We start from the raw sequence: 20632 nt of genomic DNA, 5'->3' as shown, positions 1-20632 counted from the left end.
TGCCTGCTTCAACTACAATGAGGTCGATCATGCTGACATCCACCATCATTAGGCCTCACAACAACCCGCATACATCCAGCAGTAACGCCAGCAACGACACGATCGACAAGAGGACACGACGCACATCCGAACGACGATCAATAAGGATCAATAAACTCAGAAAATCACATCACTAAACGCATATACGACCCAAAACGCCCGGAAACAACACTTTCAGTCCGTTCTCATCTTTCAATCTCTTTCAATCTGTGCATACGACTCCCCAACATCTACCATCATCTCTCAACAGCTGTATCGACAACACACTTGCAACGCGTTGCCTCCATCCTCATCCACATCAATGGCATATCCACCGTCCCGTATTCCGACTGCAACAGCATCCCCCGTTCCCATCCTCATTCCTTCTCTCCGTGTCACCGCTCCCACACCGCCTGGTCACTCTGCTAAACCATCAATAACCTCCGACACAGCCAGCATTAGACCCAAAAGCGTCAAGAGCGTCCGTATTCAAGAACCCGTACGACATGTTCCGCCAGAGGCGATAATGGAACGGTTGGCGCGAGACCAGGTCGAGCGGCAGCTGGCGCAGAGGATGGATCGAACACGCGTTGCTCCATGGGCCGAGCCTGAGGAGGGACGACGGGGTGGTGCGACCTTGAAGAAGAAAGACAAGGAACCCAAGAAAGCGGTCATGACCACTCTCTCTGGGTTTCGCGTCCTCACCGATCCCTCTCCACCGTTACCGGAGCGCGTCTCCCAGCCACGCGGAATGTCGCGAAACGCGTCGGTTCGGTCTCCTCTTGGCGCTGTCCAAGCCCAGGAGCGGACACGCGTCGACTCTAAGGCGACCCTTCTCAGCTTCAGGTCCAACCGTTCAGCCACCAGTGCGAAGACAACGTCGAGTGTTGCGACTTCCTCTACCACCGCTAGCTCGGCAACAACAGCTAGCGCGCAGAGTATCACTAGCCAGTCAAGTGTTAGGAGTACTGGTCAACACAGCACGATAAGAGATGCCTCTTCGATTCGCAGCAAGAACCCCGACGGTCTCGAAAGGAAGAAATCCCGTTCCCGGCTGGGGTTGGATTCGCTGTTCAACGTATGGGGACCTAACAAGGACGCTGGGAAGGAGTCGGCTGAAGACATCACCGTGACCGAGGTCAAAGAGAGAGAAAGGTCACTGTGGTCCAGGACGCTCGGAAGGAAGAGCGTGGATAAAGAACGTGGTATGTTCGCCTATCCCCTTCCTGAACTTGCTTAAACATGCCTGTGCAGCCCCTGCCACATCGTCTATTGGAAGACGAAGTGGAGAGAGTCGGCGTAGTATGGAGACCGAGCGTGCTCGCTGTGAGTCTGTGTATAACCAAGTATCTCACCTGCTGATCGCATCCATTAGCTCCTACACCTTCGCTATTCTCTGGTCGTTCTGTTTCTCGCGCGACTTCCCCATTTCCAGACGATCAAATTATTGGGCCCGAGTCTATTGGTATGGTCCTCGACCATATACCTCGGTCTACTTCGCCTGTACCTGGCTTCTTAGCACCACTCACGAACATGACAACCCTGACCCCTGATGTGGGCTATCCCGGTCTCGTCCCTCAAGACCAGGATGACAAGGGAGACAAACACGGACCGCGTTTCATGCGTAGTATCCGCAGCATCGCTACGTTCCGCCAGAAGCAGAGGGAGGACAAGGGTCGTGACCGTGGGGGATCGACTTCCTCCGGCTCGTCCTTTGAAGCCGGCCGTCCAAGCGCAGATAACAGCCCTGTCAAGCCGCTCAACGCAAACGCGAGACGGTCGGAAGACGCACCAGCAGCCGGTCCTGGTCCGTTGATCGGAACTGTCCGCTCGGTCAAGGATGTTGCAGACAGCACCATCCGGGGCGCTGCGAGCATATTCCACTTGCGTTCGATTAGCAGGGCGTCAAACCACTCTGACACGGAGAAGGTTCGGAAGCCACGAAGCTCCACAGGAACCTTCGATTCTGTCTCTTCACGGGACGTCACCTCCCTTCCGCCGCATCTGCTTCGCCGAGACTATCCGACACCTCCCACCTCAGAGCTCCAGGCAGCCACCCAGGAAGGAGCCAATGTCGCCAGGACTGGATCTAAGATGCGCCGTCCTGGTCTCCAGGGCCTGTTCGACGGGATCAAGAAGCACAGGGCTGAGAGGTCCGTGTCATCTACGAAGCCGGATCGGGATAGCTGGGTCGAAGTTGAGCGACCGAGTTTCGAGTGCATGGACGACGGGAAGGAAGTCATCCCCCTTCCCATCCCGTACGTGCTTCCTGAATCTAGCGAACCGTTCGAGGGTCTGCGCGTCCTGCGTCCCATGAGTCCGATTACGCAGATTGCTAACGCGACCTACTTGCCGGATCTGCTTGACCCTACTCCGAAGAAAGAACCTGTGGCTGCGAAGAAGGACGAGGCTGAAGAAAGGCAGGCGACGGTGGGACGCACGGTCCGGCTTGTCCCTCAGCGGGATACACAGCGCACGCCTCGGAAGAGCCAGCGTCCGATGAGTGACGGTGTGATGATGGATTTCATGAAGGATGAACCGAGTGGTACGATTCGAGCCGCATCCACAAGTGTGGGAAACACTCACATATCTACAGATATATCTGCTATTGCAGCTGCTAACTCGGACCTGTCAGATCTCATCTCAAGACTGAATCTTACGATTGGTGTCACACCGGAATGTTCTCCTGCCAGGCCGGGACAACGTCCTCCTCTCGACACGGGCGCGAGCCTGTTTGTCCGCTCCGCCATTACTCGCACTTGTACCAACCCGGACGCAGCAAGCCTTCAAGCGACGCCAAAGGTCCAGTCCCGAACCATTGAGGATGACGCTGCTGTGTTGTCTTTACCCACTCCGGACTTGGAGGACTCTCCTTTCACTGTAGCAGAGCGTATGCCCAGCTTATCGAACCTCAGGGGCAAGCAGAACAAGACGCTGTCTGCTGCCGCACGCGAGGAGTGGATGGATCTCTTTCCCGCAGCTCTCAGTTCAGCTCCATCAGCCGACCTGAGGGACATCACCCCTGAACCTACTCCGGCTCGTGAAGAGTCTGATATCAGGCTGAGCGCCGACCTGCAGACGATCGACTTTGCCAAAGCTGCTGTTTCCTCGAAGCTGAATTCTCCAGAGCGGGTGGGGATCGATTCCACCCTCACCTTATCTGGGGAAGGAACAATCGGTAGCCTTTTCGCAACGCCGGCAAAGCCCGAACTCGGTTCGAATGTTCCGGTCAATCAGAGGGTGCAAGCACTGTCTGGCAACGAGAACGTAGCATCGATCTCGCTCACGCCTTCCTCCCTGGAGTTCATCCGCGGCAACTACCTCGCGTATATGGCACAGGACGCGAGTCTTTCGCCGTCATCCCCGTCTGTCTATGTTTCCGCACAGGAATCCCTTGCCAAATCAACGGAATCCGAACATGAAGTACAGCGCAGCGCGCTAGGAAGGGCAATCTTCGAGGCGCTGGAGGGTGTTGCTCGCCGGGCGCAGTCACCACCCCCGGATATACCGCTTCCACCGACTCCAGAGGCGGAGCACAGTTTTTCCCTTTTAATGCCTGGTCGAATGCCTTCGAAGGATGCAGAGTTTTCCTCAGAACCGGATACGACATTGTCTACGCCAACACGGGAATCCTTCGGCGACTCGCCATTAGAACAGTCCCCTGCCTCCCGTATGTCATCTGGCACGGAAGACAGCCTCGACTTCACCGAGACATACAACCAATTGGCTGGTCCGTCCTCCCGGAACCGGAAGAGCTTCGTCAAGTATGTTGCCGGTCTATCACAAGAAATGTTCGGAGATCAAGAGTACTTGTCGTCGGTGCTGAAGATTGACAAGACATCTGCACAAGTGGACAGTCCAGCACCCGCGCCCATGGCGGTAAGCGGTGATGAAACAGAAACTCAAATTCGCAAGGGTCGCGTTCCCGTTGACTCATTCTCGTCCTTGCCTTCGATGTACAATGAACGTGTGCCAGGAAATTCCGCGCTGCTGAACATCACCGAACCGGCCTTGGAAAGGTTGTCCTTGGGTGTCAGCGACGACAGCGACGAGCAAGCTGGTCAACATGAAGGAGTGGCATTCCCTCAAAGCCAGCCCAATCGCGACTCTTATGCCTCGTTCAATTCTTATGCGTCGTCTGCAGTCAGTCCACCTTCAGAGAGTGATACCCAACAAAGTATCCCGTCCATTTCCTCATACGGAGCGATTATCAACCCTGGTGCTGCCAATCCGATGGGCTACACTACCTCTGAACGCGCCCGTCTTGTTTCGATCGACAGCAGCATTTGTCCTCTGACAGCAGAGGCCATGGCATCCATGGATGAGGATCAGCTCAGACGCCGTTTCAATAGGCAGTCAAACGACAGCGTTGCGTCAACATGGTCGTATCATGCGCCAAGCCGACCGGGTATCCCCTTCTCGTATCGTCCTAATACCAACCGGGATTCCATCCCTGGACCGCCCCCCGCTTTCCTTAACAACAATAAGCGGAACTCTCTCATGCGGAACCGGGGCGAGTCGGCTGATAGCCAGTCTGTCGCGCAAGCCTATCAAACATACGGAAGCGTTGGAGGCATCGTGGCTTCCGCTAGCAACAGTCGGGACGTTTCAAGAGATAGCATTTTCAGTGAAGGTTCGGATATGAGTCCCATGTCCATCCAAAGACGGGGTCGTCCTGGTATTGCAGACGACAAGATGTTCCAATCCGCGAATACCGGCACAGTTTTGGAGTCTATCGTCACATCCCCAGGTGGAAGTGAAGCAGACTTCAGCAGTCGTCCATCGTCTGATTCTGAGTGGCATTCAAGGGCTGGAATGGAGACTGACGATGAACGATTCTCCGATGACGACGACTCATCGTTCCCCACGGACTCAAAGCGTGCTTCGCTTTCTGACTCCTTGTTCTCGAGGGAAAGCACTTCAGACATGTCATCCGTCCCTGGGTTGTTCCACGGCCACATCCGCAAACCTCGGCCGATTTCTGCAATGAGTCAAGACTCTGGCTTTGCACCAGGACCTGATGACACAATGATGACCATGCTCAACGGTGATGTTGCTTGGACCCATCGATCAAGTATGCTGAGCTCGCCGAGTGTACACGCCGCTTTGAACAGGCAGCTCAAGGCAACAGACGAGGGCAGAAGGGTCGCTGAGGAGTCTGATATCAAGGAGAAACCATCAGACTCTACACGGACTGTGCGCTTCAGCGAATCAAAGGTGTCAAACGTGTTCGATGCCTGGCGATCTGGTGAACAAATGGAGAAAGTGGCTTTGAGCGCTTCCGGGTTAAGTGATCAAATTGGTGAATCAAGGTCTTTCTTGTTAGACAACGTCACACTGAACCACACTTTTAGCCCATGCGCCAAAGATAGTCAAACCAGCACCACCTTCAGCCAGGAAGAAGGCTGGCGTAGAGCCGAGTCCGCGTGTAATGCTTGGTGTTGGGTCTGTCCCCGATACGCCTTCATACACGTCCAGCGAGGCGGGGTCTACTTCAAGCACAGACCTTCCTAAGCTGCATGCCACACTCGGCAACGCGTCTGCTCCAAACGTGAGGAACAGCACACCTGTGGCTGCTCCCGGACGTGCACGACCTCATGGCCAGGGACATCGCCAATACAGCGGGCATGTGATCGACACGATCACTGAGGAGAGCTCAACGGCACAACCAAGTCCAAGCGACCGTTCGCGTCGAGCGTCCGTGGAGTCTGACATGGATGTTATGAACAATGTGAACAGAACCCGTCGCGAGGGCCTGGAGAAGAAACATAGCTTCGCGCAGGAACTGCGTCAGAGTCAAGTGCTCTTCCCGGGTATCGTGGAGCCAGAGGAGGTGGAAGACGATCGTTCGGAGCTTCCTACTACTCGTGAAGCTATTTTGAACTTCTTAGCCATGTCCCAGAACAAGTTCAAGCCACGGGATGACCTCCCCGCACGTCCCCGGGTTCGCTCCCGGACTCGCTCTAGGACTAACTCAAAGCCCTCGCCATATCCCTTACCAGAATGGAAGACATCGGAAGTACCTGATGTGCCAGCACTTCCCGCGACGACATCAGGCAAGCCGGCTTCGAGAGAGGAGAGCAGACCCCCTCGAGAGCCGTTGCCGCCATTGCCACTCCTGCCCAAGCAGGCCGCGTCGACCGCTCTGCCATTAGCGGATATGAAGATCTTCTCCCTCGAGGATGCAAGACCAGTACGGCCATCTGTGCTGGACGACGAGCAGATGGGTCCCATACGAACGGCGATTGTACAACGACCTCGTGTGAAGAGCACCGAACGGCGTCACGCGTTGGGTCCGGCACGCCGGTCAGAGAACGTACCTGGCCAGAAGGCCTCCCTGGCAGCAGTTCGCAAGGGCTTCGTGATGGAGCAAGCAGCCAAGCTGGAGGCAAATGACTCCAAGATGACCATCTTCACAGAGGAGACCACGTTGAAGCCTCGACGAGGAAAGCCTACAACAACCTCTACAGCAAGGGAGAACGAGACGGTGGGCATGCTTCTCAGGTATGCCATTGCCGCTAATGCAGGATCTCGATGCTTACCATCTCACAGCCCGACCGATTCATTGCGTGTTTCTCGACCCAAGCCAAAAGGCCGGCCTGGTAGCCGTGCCGCGGCCCCGATCCTCCTACGCAATTGATTTTCATGAACACTATCTGTCCTTTTCCACTCCCTGTTGCATATTTACGCTTGTTACACCATTCTGTTTTTGTGTCTCGTCTGTACGAACACTATGTTGCTCCGGAATAGCAAGTTGTTTACTCTTTTGCTAGGGAAACGCCTCTCCCATTCTGTGTGTCGACAAGAATGGGTGCGTTAAGAAGGTCGAACTTGTCCAGTTTGAAAACGTTTCTACGAAGGGCGGGAAACATGGTACAGAGTTATTCCTCGAACGCTAACAAATTTGCTAGGTATGTAATCGTATTGTAACACCTTCCATCCTTTCTCCTGCTGCTCATGTATCCATCGCGAAGAACCTGCTTGCCAAACGCACAGATCGTCGAGGCTGTTCTGATGCCGCTGCACTACCAAAGCTCTCGTCCGACACCGGTGTGCCCTCCGGGTCCTCCAGCGGTCGTTTAGGCGCCCGTATGCTGGTGACGGTGCGAACCTTCTTCACCTTCACTACTTTCTTGACCTGGACGACTTTCGGACCACTGACAGAGGGGTTGTCCTTGATAAAGAACCTCCATGGGTGGTCGAGAGCTCGCGTAATCCCAATCCTTGGGCTGACGCCCACTTGCTCATCTGCCAACTCCGTCCCTTGCTCGAGCCACAACTCCCCTTGATCCAACAGGTTCATCCCCCCAAACCCCAGGTCCACCCCAAGAGCCTGAGCAACATTCCCAGGCCCACTGCCAAGCTTGTGCCTCTCAATCTCCTTCTTCTGCCCCTTGTTCCTAAGCTTGGTCATCTCTTCCACTCCCTCGACCGGCTCCACAGCCCTAATGAGCACCCCTCCCCCCTCCCCATCAGGCGCGACAACACAGTTCAAACACCAGTGTATCCCATAGCTCCGATACACATACGCCCGCCCCGGAGGACCGAACATCACGCTGTTCCTGGGCGTGCGCGTGCCAGGGTAACAGTGCGCAGCTGGGTCGGACTGGTGGTAGTACTCTGTTTCGACGATGCGGGCTGAGAGGTGAGCGCCGGAGGGGAGATGCCGGTGCAGGATGCAGTTGAGCAGTGCACGGGCTGGGAGGGGAGCGGGCTGGACCAGGAGGGGCTCCATGGTGGTTGAACAGGAAGGGGCAACGGTAGGCTACATTAACAGTCACCAGGCGAAATTTAGCGCCCACACGGGTTGTCAACCTCAGCGTTGGAGAGAAGAGAAATTCTGCCTGGTCATGTGTTCTGGAGAAGTTATGGAAAGAACTTTAAAGAATAATGGAGATGCACTGCATTCTTTCATATTCTTCGCTGATAATATTGACACGTGACTGATAATGACTGAAATGGAAATCATCATACCACAAATACTCAGGCCAACATCATCACGTAAAAAAAATCGAAAAAATTACAAACAAGTTCTTACGTTTGTTTTCCCTGGGTGAGAGAACGGGCCGGTGGCGGACATCCGCACCGGTGTAGAGAACGTTCGTGGACGCGTTGACGTCGTCTCAGCCCCCTTCCACGCCATCTCCCAACTTGAAAAGGTCGTGTGCAGCACGACCCCCATCAACTGAGACGACAAGCAACCTATCTCTGACGACGTGGACATACCCAACCGACAGATCTGCAATAGGACACCAGTTCACCAGCTCTCGCAATGTCGTCCGAATACAAGCCCTTCCTCACACCGGTCTACGTCGCCGCCTCCCTCGCCGGTGTCTTCTTCATCCGCGTACACATGACCACCAACAACGGCGGCGACAGCCTCATCCAAGCGTGTGCCACACCCCCAGCCTCCCGCCTCTCGCTCTACACCCTTCCCTATCTCCCCGAGCCCGTCAGCGGCTTCCTCTGCATCCTCTCGGAATTCTTCCTCACCGCCCTCGAACCTAACACCGCAGCCTGGAGAACGGTCTATGAATGTCTTGGCTCTCTCGCCGTTCCCGCAGCAGCAGGATGGCTAGAAGCAAGCAGAGGGAACCGCAGTCTCTGGCTAGCAGCGCCCTGGCTCTGGGGGATCGCCTACCAAACCCTAGGAGGGGGGATAATCATCCCCCTCCAGATGCTTGCTATCATCCTCACTGCCGACGAGCCCAAGCGTATCCGGCAAGGCCAGATCGCCCGCGCAGATGCTGAAGGAGCGCTGCTCGGCCTTTTGCTGGGGTACGTAGCACCGTCGTTGTACCTCGCCCTCCGTCCGGACTCGCTCATCGCCGCCGTGTGGCAAGCCTTCCCGATCTACATATCAATTATCAAGGTCTTCTATTCTACTCTACGCAGGCTCGTGACTCGCAAAGGCGCGACGCTCGACGGGTACTGGGCCACTCAGGTCACCTACGGCATCTGCGGTCTCCTGGGACTCGCCTCCCACCTACGCGTCGTCTACAGTATCATCAGTTCCGTCAACTTTATCGGAGAGCTGCAATCCATGTTCCTTCCGAGCATCTTCAACCTTCCACCCGGATCGTCGACCAACGCCGCAGCGTGGCACATGCTCAAATGGGACAACGCGCTCATGTTCGGTTCATGTCTCGTCGCCGCGCTCTGGCTGAGTATCGAACTTGGAAAAGGGCTAGAAGGCCCGACGACGATCGCTTTCGTCCAGGGTATCCCGGCGTTTGGTCCAGGGCCAGTGATGGCCGCCGCGTGGATCTGGCGCGAAAAGGGGCTCAGGGAGATGAGGCGGGACCTAGATAAGCTGGAGAAGGAGGAAGCAGAGAAGGAGCTGAACAAGGGCAATGTGGAGGCGAAAGCGATCAAGGCTAGTGCTGTGGAGAGCGATGCGGGCAGCGGGGTTGAGACGCCCTTGAAGAGGAGCAAGAAGAGCAAGACCAAGCCTAAACGGCTTGACTGAACGTCGGCCCTTCGCCGGAGGGTCACGCGAATACTCAGCGCTGCAATTAATGGCCCACACCTATGGTTCCCGCGACACACTTGCAGCCTGGACAACGGAGTGACGGCCGACGATCCCTTGCGTATCCCTTACAACAACGTTTGTCTATACATTCATTTGCGGACAGACACGACCCAGTTGTCTATACAGTCGGACCCGCGATTACACATACACCATATTAGGCATAGCCCCTCTGTAGGCATAGCTTTGCAGGTCCACCGACGTGGGAGTCAGGAAATGATATGGGCCATTAAGCGTACCTTGGCTTAAACATAATGCATAGCTCAGGGGAACTAGTTTCCCATATATATGCTTAACAGTTTGGGCTCCACGGACTCCAATTTTGGTGGAAATCCTTCCTGGGCGGCTCCTATTTGTCCTTTAAACTCAAGCGGAAGCAAATATTTGGGCTTAATGATTGGCCCGGGTAAATATTTCGGCTCCGACGCAGCCATGGTTAAGCATGGCCCGTCCTTAAGCATGGCTTATAGTGTCCCCCGAGCCCATGCTTAGTTGCGGGTCCGACTGTATTCGTTTGGTATACCTATCCCATTTGAGGTTTGAGGATCTATTCTTCTGGTTTTGCAGGAGCTGTTTGGAAGTCTAATATTTTAATACAAATGCAAACCTTCTCGCTTATCTGCCGAGGCAGCATATGCATTTCCGTGCCTGCGCAGGTCCCCCCGCGGCGAAACCACCCGGATCATACATGGGGAGCAGAAGCGGTACATATATGTCGCAATGGCTAACAATGTCTGGGATTATATTGCCCAAGTGGGTAAAGAGATATTGGATCTGAAAATAGAATCCCAAGCCGAAGACTGAAAGGGTTGTTATTTGAGAAGGAGTAATTACATCACTTTCGATTCCAAAGAAAAGAAACGCGTTTGGTGTTCAATCAGGTTTCCAAAGGTGTACATGAGGCCTGTGGGGACTTCGTATATGGAGAGGCTCGACCGAGAGTGGCCCAGCCAAAATACTGATATCCCTGTCAGAATGAGGGACCTTGATGAATGTACGTCGCTTTCAAAAACCCACGTGCACAACAAATGCGATACACTTTACATCAGTCTATGAATATGAAAATTATCTAATAAAACGGGGAAGAGGACTGAGGAGGCCAGTGAGGCCTCCTCTATCTGATCGATCGATCTGTGACTCGCGCTCATCGTGCAAGGTACTGCGCAACCTGCTGGAATCATCCGTTTAAAAGTTATCATTCCAATGGCAGAGAACATTTGCAAAGGTCTTCTCAGTCCCAAGATGGACGGTTTCGAAGCAGTATCGAGTTTGGCATACATAACATTAAGAGCATTGGCTAAACCTTTCTACAAAAGTTCTGGTTGTCAATATCAAGATTGAGCTCGATATATTCTACAGCCCAGCTACAGTACTTTTGAGAGCAGTGACATGCAAGCTACACACATGTTCGGCGGACTCTGCAGCTGATTATGGTATCGCGAGCAGCCTCGCCGAGGCCCCGATACTTGAGACCAAGAATGCGCGCAGCTTTGGTTGTGTCCGCGGCGTTTACCAAACCTCTCTTGACGCCAGGGCTCCCACGAGGCATCTGAAACGAGCTTTCAACGGTCTGTAATGAGTCGTAGACGTCTTGCCATGCGAAGGGACCGGCAGCGATCAAGATCCTTTCCCCACCCGCCTTGTCCTTCTGCAGGGCGAGAACGTGCGCCATCGCAACATCGCGGACGTCGATCCAGAATCCTACGAACTGGCCGACCTGATTGGTAGGCCAATCTTTGAGAATCTGGGAATAGAGAAAGTTTGATGTATAGTTGATCGTCTACGTAATAGTGAGTCGACATAACCGCAAGGACATGTATGGTAGCACTGACGTTCAAAAGCATTGGACCAAACATCTAACATTGTCAGCTACACAATGGCCCCGGATGGAGATGAATTTACCCACAAAAGGAGGAGTAAGGGATACGAGATCCCATGAAAGAGGCGCGTTGTTCCTCATGAAATCCCACGCAACACGTTCAGAGACCGTCTTAGCTGCAAAGTAGATGTGATGTGATGCGGCTCTCTCCCTGTATTGCTCTACCAGGCCCAGTGAATGGTTGTTCCAGTCCAGCTGAAAATTATGAATATATTGTAAACAAAGGGAAAATGTCACGTGAAACTCACCTCATTATAGTTATATCCTAGTGGATGAGGTTCCAGGACAGCATCGAAGGACGATGTCAACACTACACGACGAACATGCGTCCTAGACTTTCAATGAGCCGGGACAGCAAGAGCAAGAAAAGGATACATACCCGCAACGACGTATACTATGAAACAGGCTCATGACGCCCTCGATCGTGGTTATGAAAACTCCTTCTCAAACGGTCAGGATCTAGTTCACAACAGATCATGAAATCCCTTTACCTTCATAAGTCCCTCTAAAGTCGACTACCGCCGCCGTGTGCACAACGCCGTCAATATCTCTGACGGCCTCATCAAAGGCACCTTGCTTCTTCATGTCGGGAACAACGACATATTGGAATCGGTTGCCGAACGGTGTCAAGAAGCGCGCAAGCAGCTCTCCTTTCTCTCGCGAACGCACGGCGCCTCGAACCCAGTATCCCTGCCGAAGCAGATCCTGTACTGTCCACGAACCCAGAAAACCAGTTGCTCCTGATGGTTTTGGGTGAATGCGATGAGACAAGCGAGACAAAGAGGCATACCCGTAACAAGAACTCTGCCTGAGGCAGGGATGACGGGCATATTGTGACTGTACTACTCGCAATGCTAAAGCTTGAGTGGTGGGCTCCGAGGAGGATGCACGAGAACTGTTGGATGCGCCTTTTATGCTTGGGATCTCAATGCTTATCGAAGAAGTCGAGGGACCAAGTGGAGTATGATCATGACCTAAGTCGCCGCTCACAGCCTTTGCCAAAGCGCAGAATAAAGAAGCCTCAAGGCAACGAGGATGAGGTCCCAAAGGGAGCAGGAACAGAGGAAGAGAGCTTCGTGGAGGTGGAGCAAGCAGAAATCAAGAGGGTGGAACGAGAGTTGGAAGATCAAATCGCGGAACTTCGCTTGAAAATCAAAAGTTTCGATATTTGGCCATCGAAAAGACGCTAAATATGCCTGTCAGATCCTTCCTGAAGGTCAAGTCGTGCCCGATCTCGTCACGGCCACTCAGGCTCTGACTAAATTGTTCAGCTCGCATAAGCGAATTCACTTGGCCAAAGGAGCTGGGGCCGGAATGACCGATGACGGAAGCTGGAGAGAAATGGGAGACAGAATGTGCTTGCTGACTGGAGCCACAGTTGCATCTCGTCGAAACGGCTAAGGCACGACCGCTAAGCGCTGGTAAGAGGGGTTCTGCCTCTTTCGGACGGTATTCGACCCTGGTAGTAATACTAGTTCGTCCGCCATATACCGGGGCGATGGCTGATGTAATGCTACAGGACAGCCATCTTGACAAAGAACCGTTACACAACTAGCCTAGGGCCGTGCACTGCGTCGTCGCAACGTCCATTTAAAGAAGAGACCTCGTCTTCATGCCGCTTCTTGACAGGGACCTCCGGCGGCTAACGGCGCCAGTACCTCCGATCAGCCTCGATTGGCGTCCGATAGGGGATTCCGGGCATGCTTAAAGGCGGAAATCGGGGAAGGGCTTCTCGTACTGGTGCAACGGCAGCCAGCAACCAACACCTGCAAGTGCATAGCCCCTTGGGAAGCTGAGATGTGAGCCGGTGCCATGTACAGCCCGGCCCGTACTGTATTCTGCCCTGGGGGAGACCCATAGCGACAGCTTCCACTGGATAGACCGGCCGAGGCGAGTCGAATTCTTGTCAGACGTGGATGGAACGGTTCGGAGTGGAGGGTCGGCCTCGATCAATTCAACTTGTCATTACCTTGGTCAGCACCGCCGCATCTTGTCTTCTTCCGTCGTCTCCACAACTTTCTGAAACTTTCTCGATTCGTTTATATTTGCTCCTGCTCCAGATAATTAAGATCGCATGCGGTATGGAGACAGTAGGGATAAAGAACACCCGCGGTCGACAAAGCGGTTGCCCATCGTGAGTGTCTCACGGATCACCATGACCGTTACAGTTGCGACATCTGTTCTCTCATCATTTAAACACGCCACGGATTCAAACTAGGAACGTAACACGCCCAAAGTGAGCCTCCCTATCTGTAGGGGGAGTGTCAGATCTGAGACGACAATAACAGAATCAATACCACCAGGACCTGTAGATTCGCCCTGGGGTCTTCCCAATGCACCCCACATCAGCAGGAGAGCGATGTACCTCCCTGTGGTCATAACGCAGCAATACACTTTTGGTCCAGTCCGAAAGATTGCAAGCGTATCCAGGTAGAAGTGACCATTCTATCTGAAACCTGCTGTCCAACTGGCGACCGATCTCGTGGATATATGGCCTCACGACTCCCCATCAAACGAGGAAGATATTACGAAATAATTTTCTGCCACAGCCTTGCCGGGCATCCATGTTCAGCTCACCCACGCCAGCGAAGCTGACTAAACGGACGACAGTCGAGCCATGTCGAGCAGTATATCAACATGTTTGAAGGTGTCATCAACGATGCTTGTAAAACATCAACAAGAAACCGGCAGATCCCAACATCTCCTAACATGTCAATGTTATGGAATCAGCTCATCTTGACCATTCGGCTCGATTTGCATAAGATCTTTCTGGAAGACAATCGAGATTCCCAGGTGCGATTCGGATGAACGCTACTGAGGCGAACTCAGATAATGGGAAGTTGAATATGGCCATCATCAAGATGTACTGTCCATAAACGGGGCACGATGCTCACGCTCCATCGGGGTTGTCAACGGCCATGTTGTGACACTAGAGTACTAGTGGATGGATGCGCGCAGCCGGCGGCATGTCAAAGAAGAGGCAGTGTTGGATAAAATGGATCTTTCCGGTCTTTCCTGCACGCTTTCTTGTGTACAGATTGTTGTAGTCAGAATGCCTATCATCGCATCTGTTTGGCCCGATTTTCCCACGCACAAAGACTCGCGGCTTCTAGCGCCTCCTTTCCTTTCTCCTGGCATGACTAAGCTAGCTTTGTACATCCCTCTTCCGTCATCATGGACCGCAGATCGCGTCCACGTTGCCTAACCTCTCTGCCTTGACCCTCTCTGCGTCTGCCAAAGCCGTGTCCAGGTCCCTCGCATACCACACACACCACAAGACTATCAGCGTCATGAGCACCCAGATCAAGTATCCTCCCAGCAAGTGTAGGTCGACAGACCATGCGAACAAAGAGGATACGAACCAGGGGGCAATCGCACGCGCACCCGCAGCAACGGTTGCGCCGAGCGCAGCAGTAGATGCGAGGGCGGAGGGGGCGGGGGTGATACGTTTGCACAGGATGTAGGTCAGCCTGCCGGAATGGAGTAAGTTGAGTGGGGAAAGAGGAGGGAGGAAAAGGAGAGTTTAACCCACGGGAAAACCATCGCCGCAACCCTTCCCATAAAAGCTAGTCCACAGCCGCCCACAACCGCTAAGGCGCCCGCGTCTCCTCGGTCCTGCTCACCCATGATCCCCCGCACGACGTTACTTAGCACCGGCGCGGCTGGGAACATAAACAGCAGCACAGCAAGCACGACGGGGTACATTCGCATTCCAAAGCGGCGCTGGATACGGGGAAAGATAAATATTTGGATGCAAGCGCCTACAGAGCCGGCAAAGGAGAGGCAATAACCAATCTGGATATTGGAGAGGGATAGACCGCCCAAGGAAATATTGGTGTACGAGTAGAGGATGAAGACGATATCCCAGGCCTGGTGCGCATGGGTAAGGAGATATCGTCATCAGACGGAAGGAGACGCACTTGGTTTACGAACATCATCAAGAATGTACACGCCATGGCCTTGACCATCCCTGGTGCGTTGACGAGTTCCCAAGTCGTCCATACCCTGTCCTCCTTCCGGGGCAAGATCCCCACAGCTTCCTGGGGGAACTGTTCGTCCATCGCACCATACGTACGCTCCGATGTGTGCAAGTGCTCATTCGCCTCCTGCCTTTCTTCTGCGCGCTCCTGCTCAGTCTGATTAGCCCGCTTAGCGCGGATAGCAGCAGGGAGTGTCTCCTTCAGCAATAGTGCTGCAGAGGCAAGGGAGAGGATCATGATACCGGCGCTGATGAGGCATGGAAGGAGATAAGGGTTAGCCTGCCAGAATGGCGTGTCGAACCAGTGGGGAAGCTGTTCAGCAGGGCGTGAGAAGGTCCCTCCAATTGTTGGACCCACGATGCATCCCACTGCCCACATTAGGGACATGAAGGCGAATGCTATCCCGCGCGCTTGTCAGCGGTGTTTTGGTAGCAAAGGGAAGAGAAGTACGGACCTTGTGCCTCGTTTGTCTCGTCCGTAAGCTCGCTCACGATACTCTGCGTGACCACCCCATTTCCGCAGAGTGCACCCATTGCCAGCCGCGCGGCGACGCACACCCACAAGTTCTGCGATAGGCCAAATACGAGATTGCAGCTAGCGAGTCCAACAAGGCCGAGGATCAGTACTGGGCGGCGACCGATCCTGTCGGAAAGCCGGCCCCAGTGCATTACCGTGAGAAGGTTGGCGATAGCGAACACTGCGGGCAGTGTGAGCGCTGCATTGGGAGCCGTGTGGCTGGAAAGGCGAGCACGCACACCCATCAATCAACCCACTGATATGCCCTACCTCCTTCTCGCTCGCCGCCCAGCCCAACTTGTAGCACATGTCATTCACATAGGGGAAGAGCTGGGTGTACGAGACAGGCTCGGCGAGCATGATGATGCACAGGACGAGGAGCTGGAATTTTGGGAGAGGGGTGGGTCTGCGCGATTTGAGGGGCGTCGTGCTGATGGAGCTGATGGAATCGGGGGAGCCGGAAAGGGGTACAGGCTTGGGGAGATCTTGCTCGAGCTCATCGTCTTCCATGTCTGCGAGAAGGGGAGTGGTCGCTCCCGATGACGCTGCGGCCATTTTTGCAGTTGGATTACTGTCCGGAGGGCGTACAGCTACACCCTGCCTTTACTCCTTTATACGAGAGCATGCTTGTACTCAGAAAGGGGCGAAGAAGGCGGCACGGAACACAGAAGTCGGTAACAGCACGCAAGAGAAGCAGGACAGACTGGAGGGCCGGACCAAGCCAGAGAGCTCCGCCCCACATGATTGGATGGCCGACGCCGGTATAGCTCCATCAGGTGGTGTTTTGTAAGATTTCGATATAGAGAGTAATGTGCCTTGTGCTGCACAATTGCCGTCGATAACAAGCAGGACGTCCAATCATGCATGGGCGCCTATGGAATCCCTGACTGGGGTGGAGATGGACCAGATAAGGATCAGGTGGCAGTGTCGTTTTTATTAATACCAGAGGAACACGGGCTTGGCAAGTTCCTGGCATTCGATAGAAGGCGCTGGTGTGTTGCAAGGTCGCCCAAAGTTCTAATGCGAAAAGAAGGTCGTTCAGATGACCTGGAGCATTGTTCCAACTTGTTGTTTCTGAATTTCTTAATGAGTACAGGAACGTAGGAAACTGAGGTAAATACCAAGTAAGGACGGTGGAGGAGGAAAAGAGCGAAGTTCTGCTGGAAAGACAGAAGGAAGACAAAATACCGTATCTAACGGCGTATAAACGCGGATGCGCGATTCAAGAACGCAACAACTCGACAAACAACCGATTGCCCAAGAACCCAGAATAGAAAACAGGAACACCGCTTCATCTTCCGTCTGAGGGTCGCCTCTGTAGCATCATTTTGACGGTTTCAGTTCGCAGGGTAGTTGAGATATTCCGCGCGAACTTCGTTGTCCCTCCAATTACGCATGTATCCGACGGGCAGAGCGACACTAGAAGCCGTAATGGCGAGGATGGCGATCACAGCGGTGAACTTCATCGTGCTTCGGCTTTGGGGCTCGGGTTTGCAGCTGAGACAGTTGGATGCGGGAGGGCGATCGTCGCGAAGTACGGTAGTGATCAACACTGTGGATCGTGAGCACCGCAGTGGGTCGGGGGAATCGGTCAGGCGCAGTTACGGGTCGGGTCAACCTCGGCGCCAAGAAAGACGGTAGCGTTTCACGAGGAACTTGGAGATGATGAGAACGAGCGTGTGGGAGTAAAGAATGTGTCGGGCAAGTGACAGCCTCAAAAGATGAAGAAATCGACAGTTGGCTATACAGCAGCCTTTGAGGAGGAGATGATAGTGCAGTAAGAGGAAGAAGTTGTGGCCATCTGGGGAAACCTGGATTTCCAACGGAATGCTTCCATTGCTGGCATTCCGTTCATTTCGGATGTTTTCATCAATGGAAACTAAGAACGGAAACAATAAGGTTTCATAGCGCCTTCCGGGGAAGCTTCGGCTCCGACACTCTTTGTTGCAAACGACTCATTCCCAATGTTTCTATAGTTATACAAGAAATGAACCAACTTCTACACCTCCCCAGCAGGTACCGGCACAGGCTCATCCAGTTCCCTTTTCTCTCTCGCTCTCTCAGCCTCAGTAACCCACCCGGGCAGCCCTCTCGTAAACCCTACCGCCCCCAGAGTAAGCAGCAACATGACCGCCCACATCAGGTCCCCTCCGAGTAGGTTATGCTGCACCGAGATCGCAAAGAGGGAGGATACGAACCAGGGGGAGATGGCGCGAGCCCCGGCGTTTACCACCTGTGCGCAGCCGTAGGTAGAGGCGACGGAGGACTTGGAGGGAGCGACACGTTTGAGGACGATGAAGTTCAGTCTGGGAAGTGTGAGTTAGGTTTAGGAAGGGAAGAGGGACGTACGGGAAAATCATAGCTGCTACTCTGCCTAGCCATAACAATATTAACGCCCCCACATACGTGCTGGGCACTAACTCCCCTCTTGGCCTGTCGACCCCCCACAAGCTGACCCACCAATGCAGTCCCGGCGCGCCTATGAACTGCAGTGCTACAACCCCCAGTAGCCAGGGGTAGAGCACCAGTCCAGTCGCGCGCTGCACGCGGGGGAAGACGAGCATCTGTATACAGGCGCCTACAGCGCCCGCGGAGGCGAGGCAGTACCCCAGCTCGAGGGGGGACATGCTTAGCCCGCCTAGGCGGATGGAGGTGTATGCCCAGAGGATGAAGACGACGTCCCAGGCTTGGTTGATGAACATCATCAGGAAGCTGCTTGCAAGGGCTTTTGCCACGCCTGGAGAGCGCAGGATCTGGATGTAGGAGAAAGGGGCGTCCTTGGTCGGAGGGGAGTGGGCTTGCGCTTCTAGCTCGGAGATCGTTGGACGGAGAGGACCGACTTCGGTAGGCTCGTGCTCGGATATCGTACCATAAGAAAGGGCCGTTCCAAGCACGCCTTTCCCCGCCTGGACCTGCTTCTGCCGGGCAGCGCGTTCGGCAAGCTTGCGGGGATGAGTCTCGCGCAAGAAGGTGATGGCACTGAGGCACGCCACGGTGCTGATGCAGGCTGCGATGAGGCAAGGCAAGAGGTAGGCGTTCGTACGCCAGAAAGGGGTGTCGAAGATCCTTGGGAACTGTTCTGCAGGACGTGAGAAGGTGCCCCCTACGGAGGTGCCGACTATAACTCCGACTGCCCACATAAGAGAGATGAGGGCGAACGCTGTTCACAGTTAGTGGGATTCCGTTGACGAGGGAAAAGAGGGCACACCTTGCGCCTCGTTCGTCTCGTCCGTTATCTCACTCACAATACTCTGGCACACGACCAGATTCCCGCTCAACGCACCACCCAGCAGTCGAGCGAAGATGGTCAGCCACAGACTGTGGGAGAATCCAAAGAGCAGAGTGCAGGACGCTCCACCGCAGAGGCCGGAGATGAGCACCGGTTTCCGGCCTATGTAGTCCGAGAGCCTGCCCCAGTGGATGATGGTGAACAGCTGGACGATGGCGAATACTGTCTTGGGTAAGCAGGCGAGCCCGGTCATCCAGCAGGAGAGGACGTACGGGAATCGATCAATCCAGAGATGAAGCCAACCTCCTTTTCGGATTTGGCGTAGCCTAGACGGATGCACATGTCGTTGACGTAGGGAAAGATTTGGGTGTAGTTTACCGGTTCGGCGAGCATGACGATGCAGAGGATGAAGAGCTGGAACTTGGGGAGGGGGGTGCGGCTCTTGGGTGGAGAGGGGACGGGGGAGGAGCATCGAGTGAGGAGGGTAGTGGGCGTCGGTGTGCTCGACTCGGGGCCGAGTGCTGTCTCGGAGAGTAGGGGGGTTGTAGGCCCGCTGTGGGAGTGTGCACTGGCGGTCATCTTGCTATTGCAATGGTTGAAGGAGCGGGGTACTGGTGAGCAGGAAGACTGAACAGCGGGGTGTGGACGAGTGGGGCAGTGGGGAAGAACGGGGAACGTGTTCCGAGTGCTCAGGCCTTAAGACTCGACCAGACATGCGGGGGAAGCAGCGGCCTTAGAGCCTTCCCTGACGTCCTTCTATTTCCTAGCGTGATGGTTGCTAACGCAGCTCAACTGTGTGCTGTCAGCATAGACGAGAAAGGCAAGAGACAAGAGGGATATGTTCTTATCGGGTCATTCTCCACTCTTATGCGAAAAGGCATCGGACAACGTGTGCCGACGAGGCCGAGACATCATACCACCGGTCATTCACCAGTTCGCAGATTCGGCCTTTGTTCGTGAGGTATTAATATTGGAGCAGAAGATGGTCCGAGGAGAAGCACGGTGAACGCTAGTGGACAGCAGAGACGGGCGCTTGGATGGCTTGAAGCGACATGCGCCTTTAGAGCGGGTGTAAGACGGCTGCCGAGCGGAGTAGATAAGCAGAAATCATGTGGCCCCCCGAAGGCCTCGCCAGGGTTGTACAAAGAGAATTGGATTTTCAGTGATAGAAATTTGTTGGATATTGCCTTGTACTCGATAGCATGATTGTAATAATAAAATAATAATAAAATAATAATAATAATAATAATAATAATAATAATAATAATAATAATAATAATAATAATAATAATAATAATAATAATAATAATAATAATAATAATAATAATAATAATAATAATAATAATAATAATAATAATAATAATAATAATAATAATAATAATAATAATAATAATAATAATAATAATAATAATAATAATAATAATAATAATAATAATAATAATAATAATAATAATAATAATAATAATAATAATAATAATAAT

At 53.6% G+C, this 20632-nt stretch overlaps 6 protein-coding genes across 6 annotated transcripts; 2 read left to right on the top strand and 4 right to left on the bottom strand.

The window, feature by feature from the left end:
- The first annotated feature begins 510 nt into the window (after positions 1 to 510).
- On the top strand, positions 511 to 7171 carry DACRYDRAFT_23770 (uncharacterized protein). The gene is made up of 7 exons (XM_040773383.1): positions 511 to 1223; positions 1273 to 1344; positions 1394 to 2563; positions 2615 to 5320; positions 5373 to 6522; positions 6571 to 6740; positions 6792 to 7171. The coding sequence occupies exons 1-6, from the start codon at positions 545 to 547 to the stop codon at positions 6656 to 6658; spliced, it is 5865 nt and encodes a 1954-aa protein (XP_040626660.1). The 5' UTR covers positions 511 to 544; the 3' UTR covers positions 6659 to 6740; positions 6792 to 7171.
- Positions 7172 to 7261: 90 nt separating this feature from the next.
- On the bottom strand, positions 7262 to 7764 carry DACRYDRAFT_23769 (FMT C-terminal domain-like protein; the record flags this gene model as incomplete). Its single annotated transcript, XM_040773382.1, has 1 exon — positions 7262 to 7764. A coding segment is annotated over exon 1 (263 nt), but the record flags the coding sequence as incomplete, so codon positions are not given.
- A 706-nt stretch (positions 7765 to 8470) lies between these two features.
- DACRYDRAFT_23768 (uncharacterized protein) lies at positions 8471 to 9618 on the top strand (the record flags this gene model as incomplete). Its single annotated transcript, XM_040773381.1, has 1 exon — positions 8471 to 9618. A coding segment is annotated over one exon (816 nt), but the record flags the coding sequence as incomplete, so codon positions are not given.
- Positions 9619 to 10943: 1325 nt separating this feature from the next.
- DACRYDRAFT_109863 (D-lactaldehyde dehydrogenase) lies at positions 10944 to 12256 on the bottom strand (the record flags this gene model as incomplete). Its single annotated transcript, XM_040768958.1, has 7 exons — positions 10944 to 11327; positions 11380 to 11403; positions 11454 to 11621; positions 11675 to 11756; positions 11806 to 11866; positions 11918 to 12166; positions 12217 to 12256. The coding sequence occupies 7 exons, from the start codon at positions 12254 to 12256 to the stop codon at positions 10944 to 10946; spliced, it is 1008 nt and encodes a 335-aa protein (XP_040626657.1).
- Positions 12257 to 14598: 2342 nt separating this feature from the next.
- On the bottom strand, positions 14599 to 16838 carry DACRYDRAFT_117925 (MFS general substrate transporter; the record flags this gene model as incomplete). The annotated part of the gene is made up of 5 exons (XM_040770493.1): positions 16162 to 16838; positions 15861 to 16103; positions 15347 to 15804; positions 14959 to 15296; positions 14599 to 14896 (listed from the first exon to the last, which is right to left on the bottom strand). The coding sequence occupies exons 1-5, from the start codon at positions 16475 to 16477 to the stop codon at positions 14599 to 14601; spliced, it is 1653 nt and encodes a 550-aa protein (XP_040626656.1). The 5' UTR covers positions 16478 to 16838.
- A 1083-nt stretch (positions 16839 to 17921) lies between these two features.
- On the bottom strand, positions 17922 to 20161 carry DACRYDRAFT_82208 (MFS general substrate transporter; the record flags this gene model as incomplete). The annotated part of the gene is made up of 4 exons (XM_040776557.1): positions 19424 to 20161; positions 19131 to 19373; positions 18272 to 19082; positions 17922 to 18228 (listed from the first exon to the last, which is right to left on the bottom strand). The coding sequence occupies exons 1-4, from the start codon at positions 19728 to 19730 to the stop codon at positions 17922 to 17924; spliced, it is 1668 nt and encodes a 555-aa protein (XP_040626655.1). The 5' UTR covers positions 19731 to 20161.
- Between the last annotated feature and the right edge of the window lie 471 nt (positions 20162 to 20632).

Source organism: Dacryopinax primogenitus (genome assembly GCF_000292625.1).
Source record: "Dacryopinax primogenitus strain DJM-731 SS1 chromosome Unknown DACRYscaffold_15, whole genome shotgun sequence".
Lineage (NCBI taxonomy): Eukaryota > Fungi > Basidiomycota > Dacrymycetes > Dacrymycetales > Dacrymycetaceae > Dacryopinax > Dacryopinax primogenitus.
This window is presented reverse-complemented; position numbering and strand designations above follow the sequence as displayed.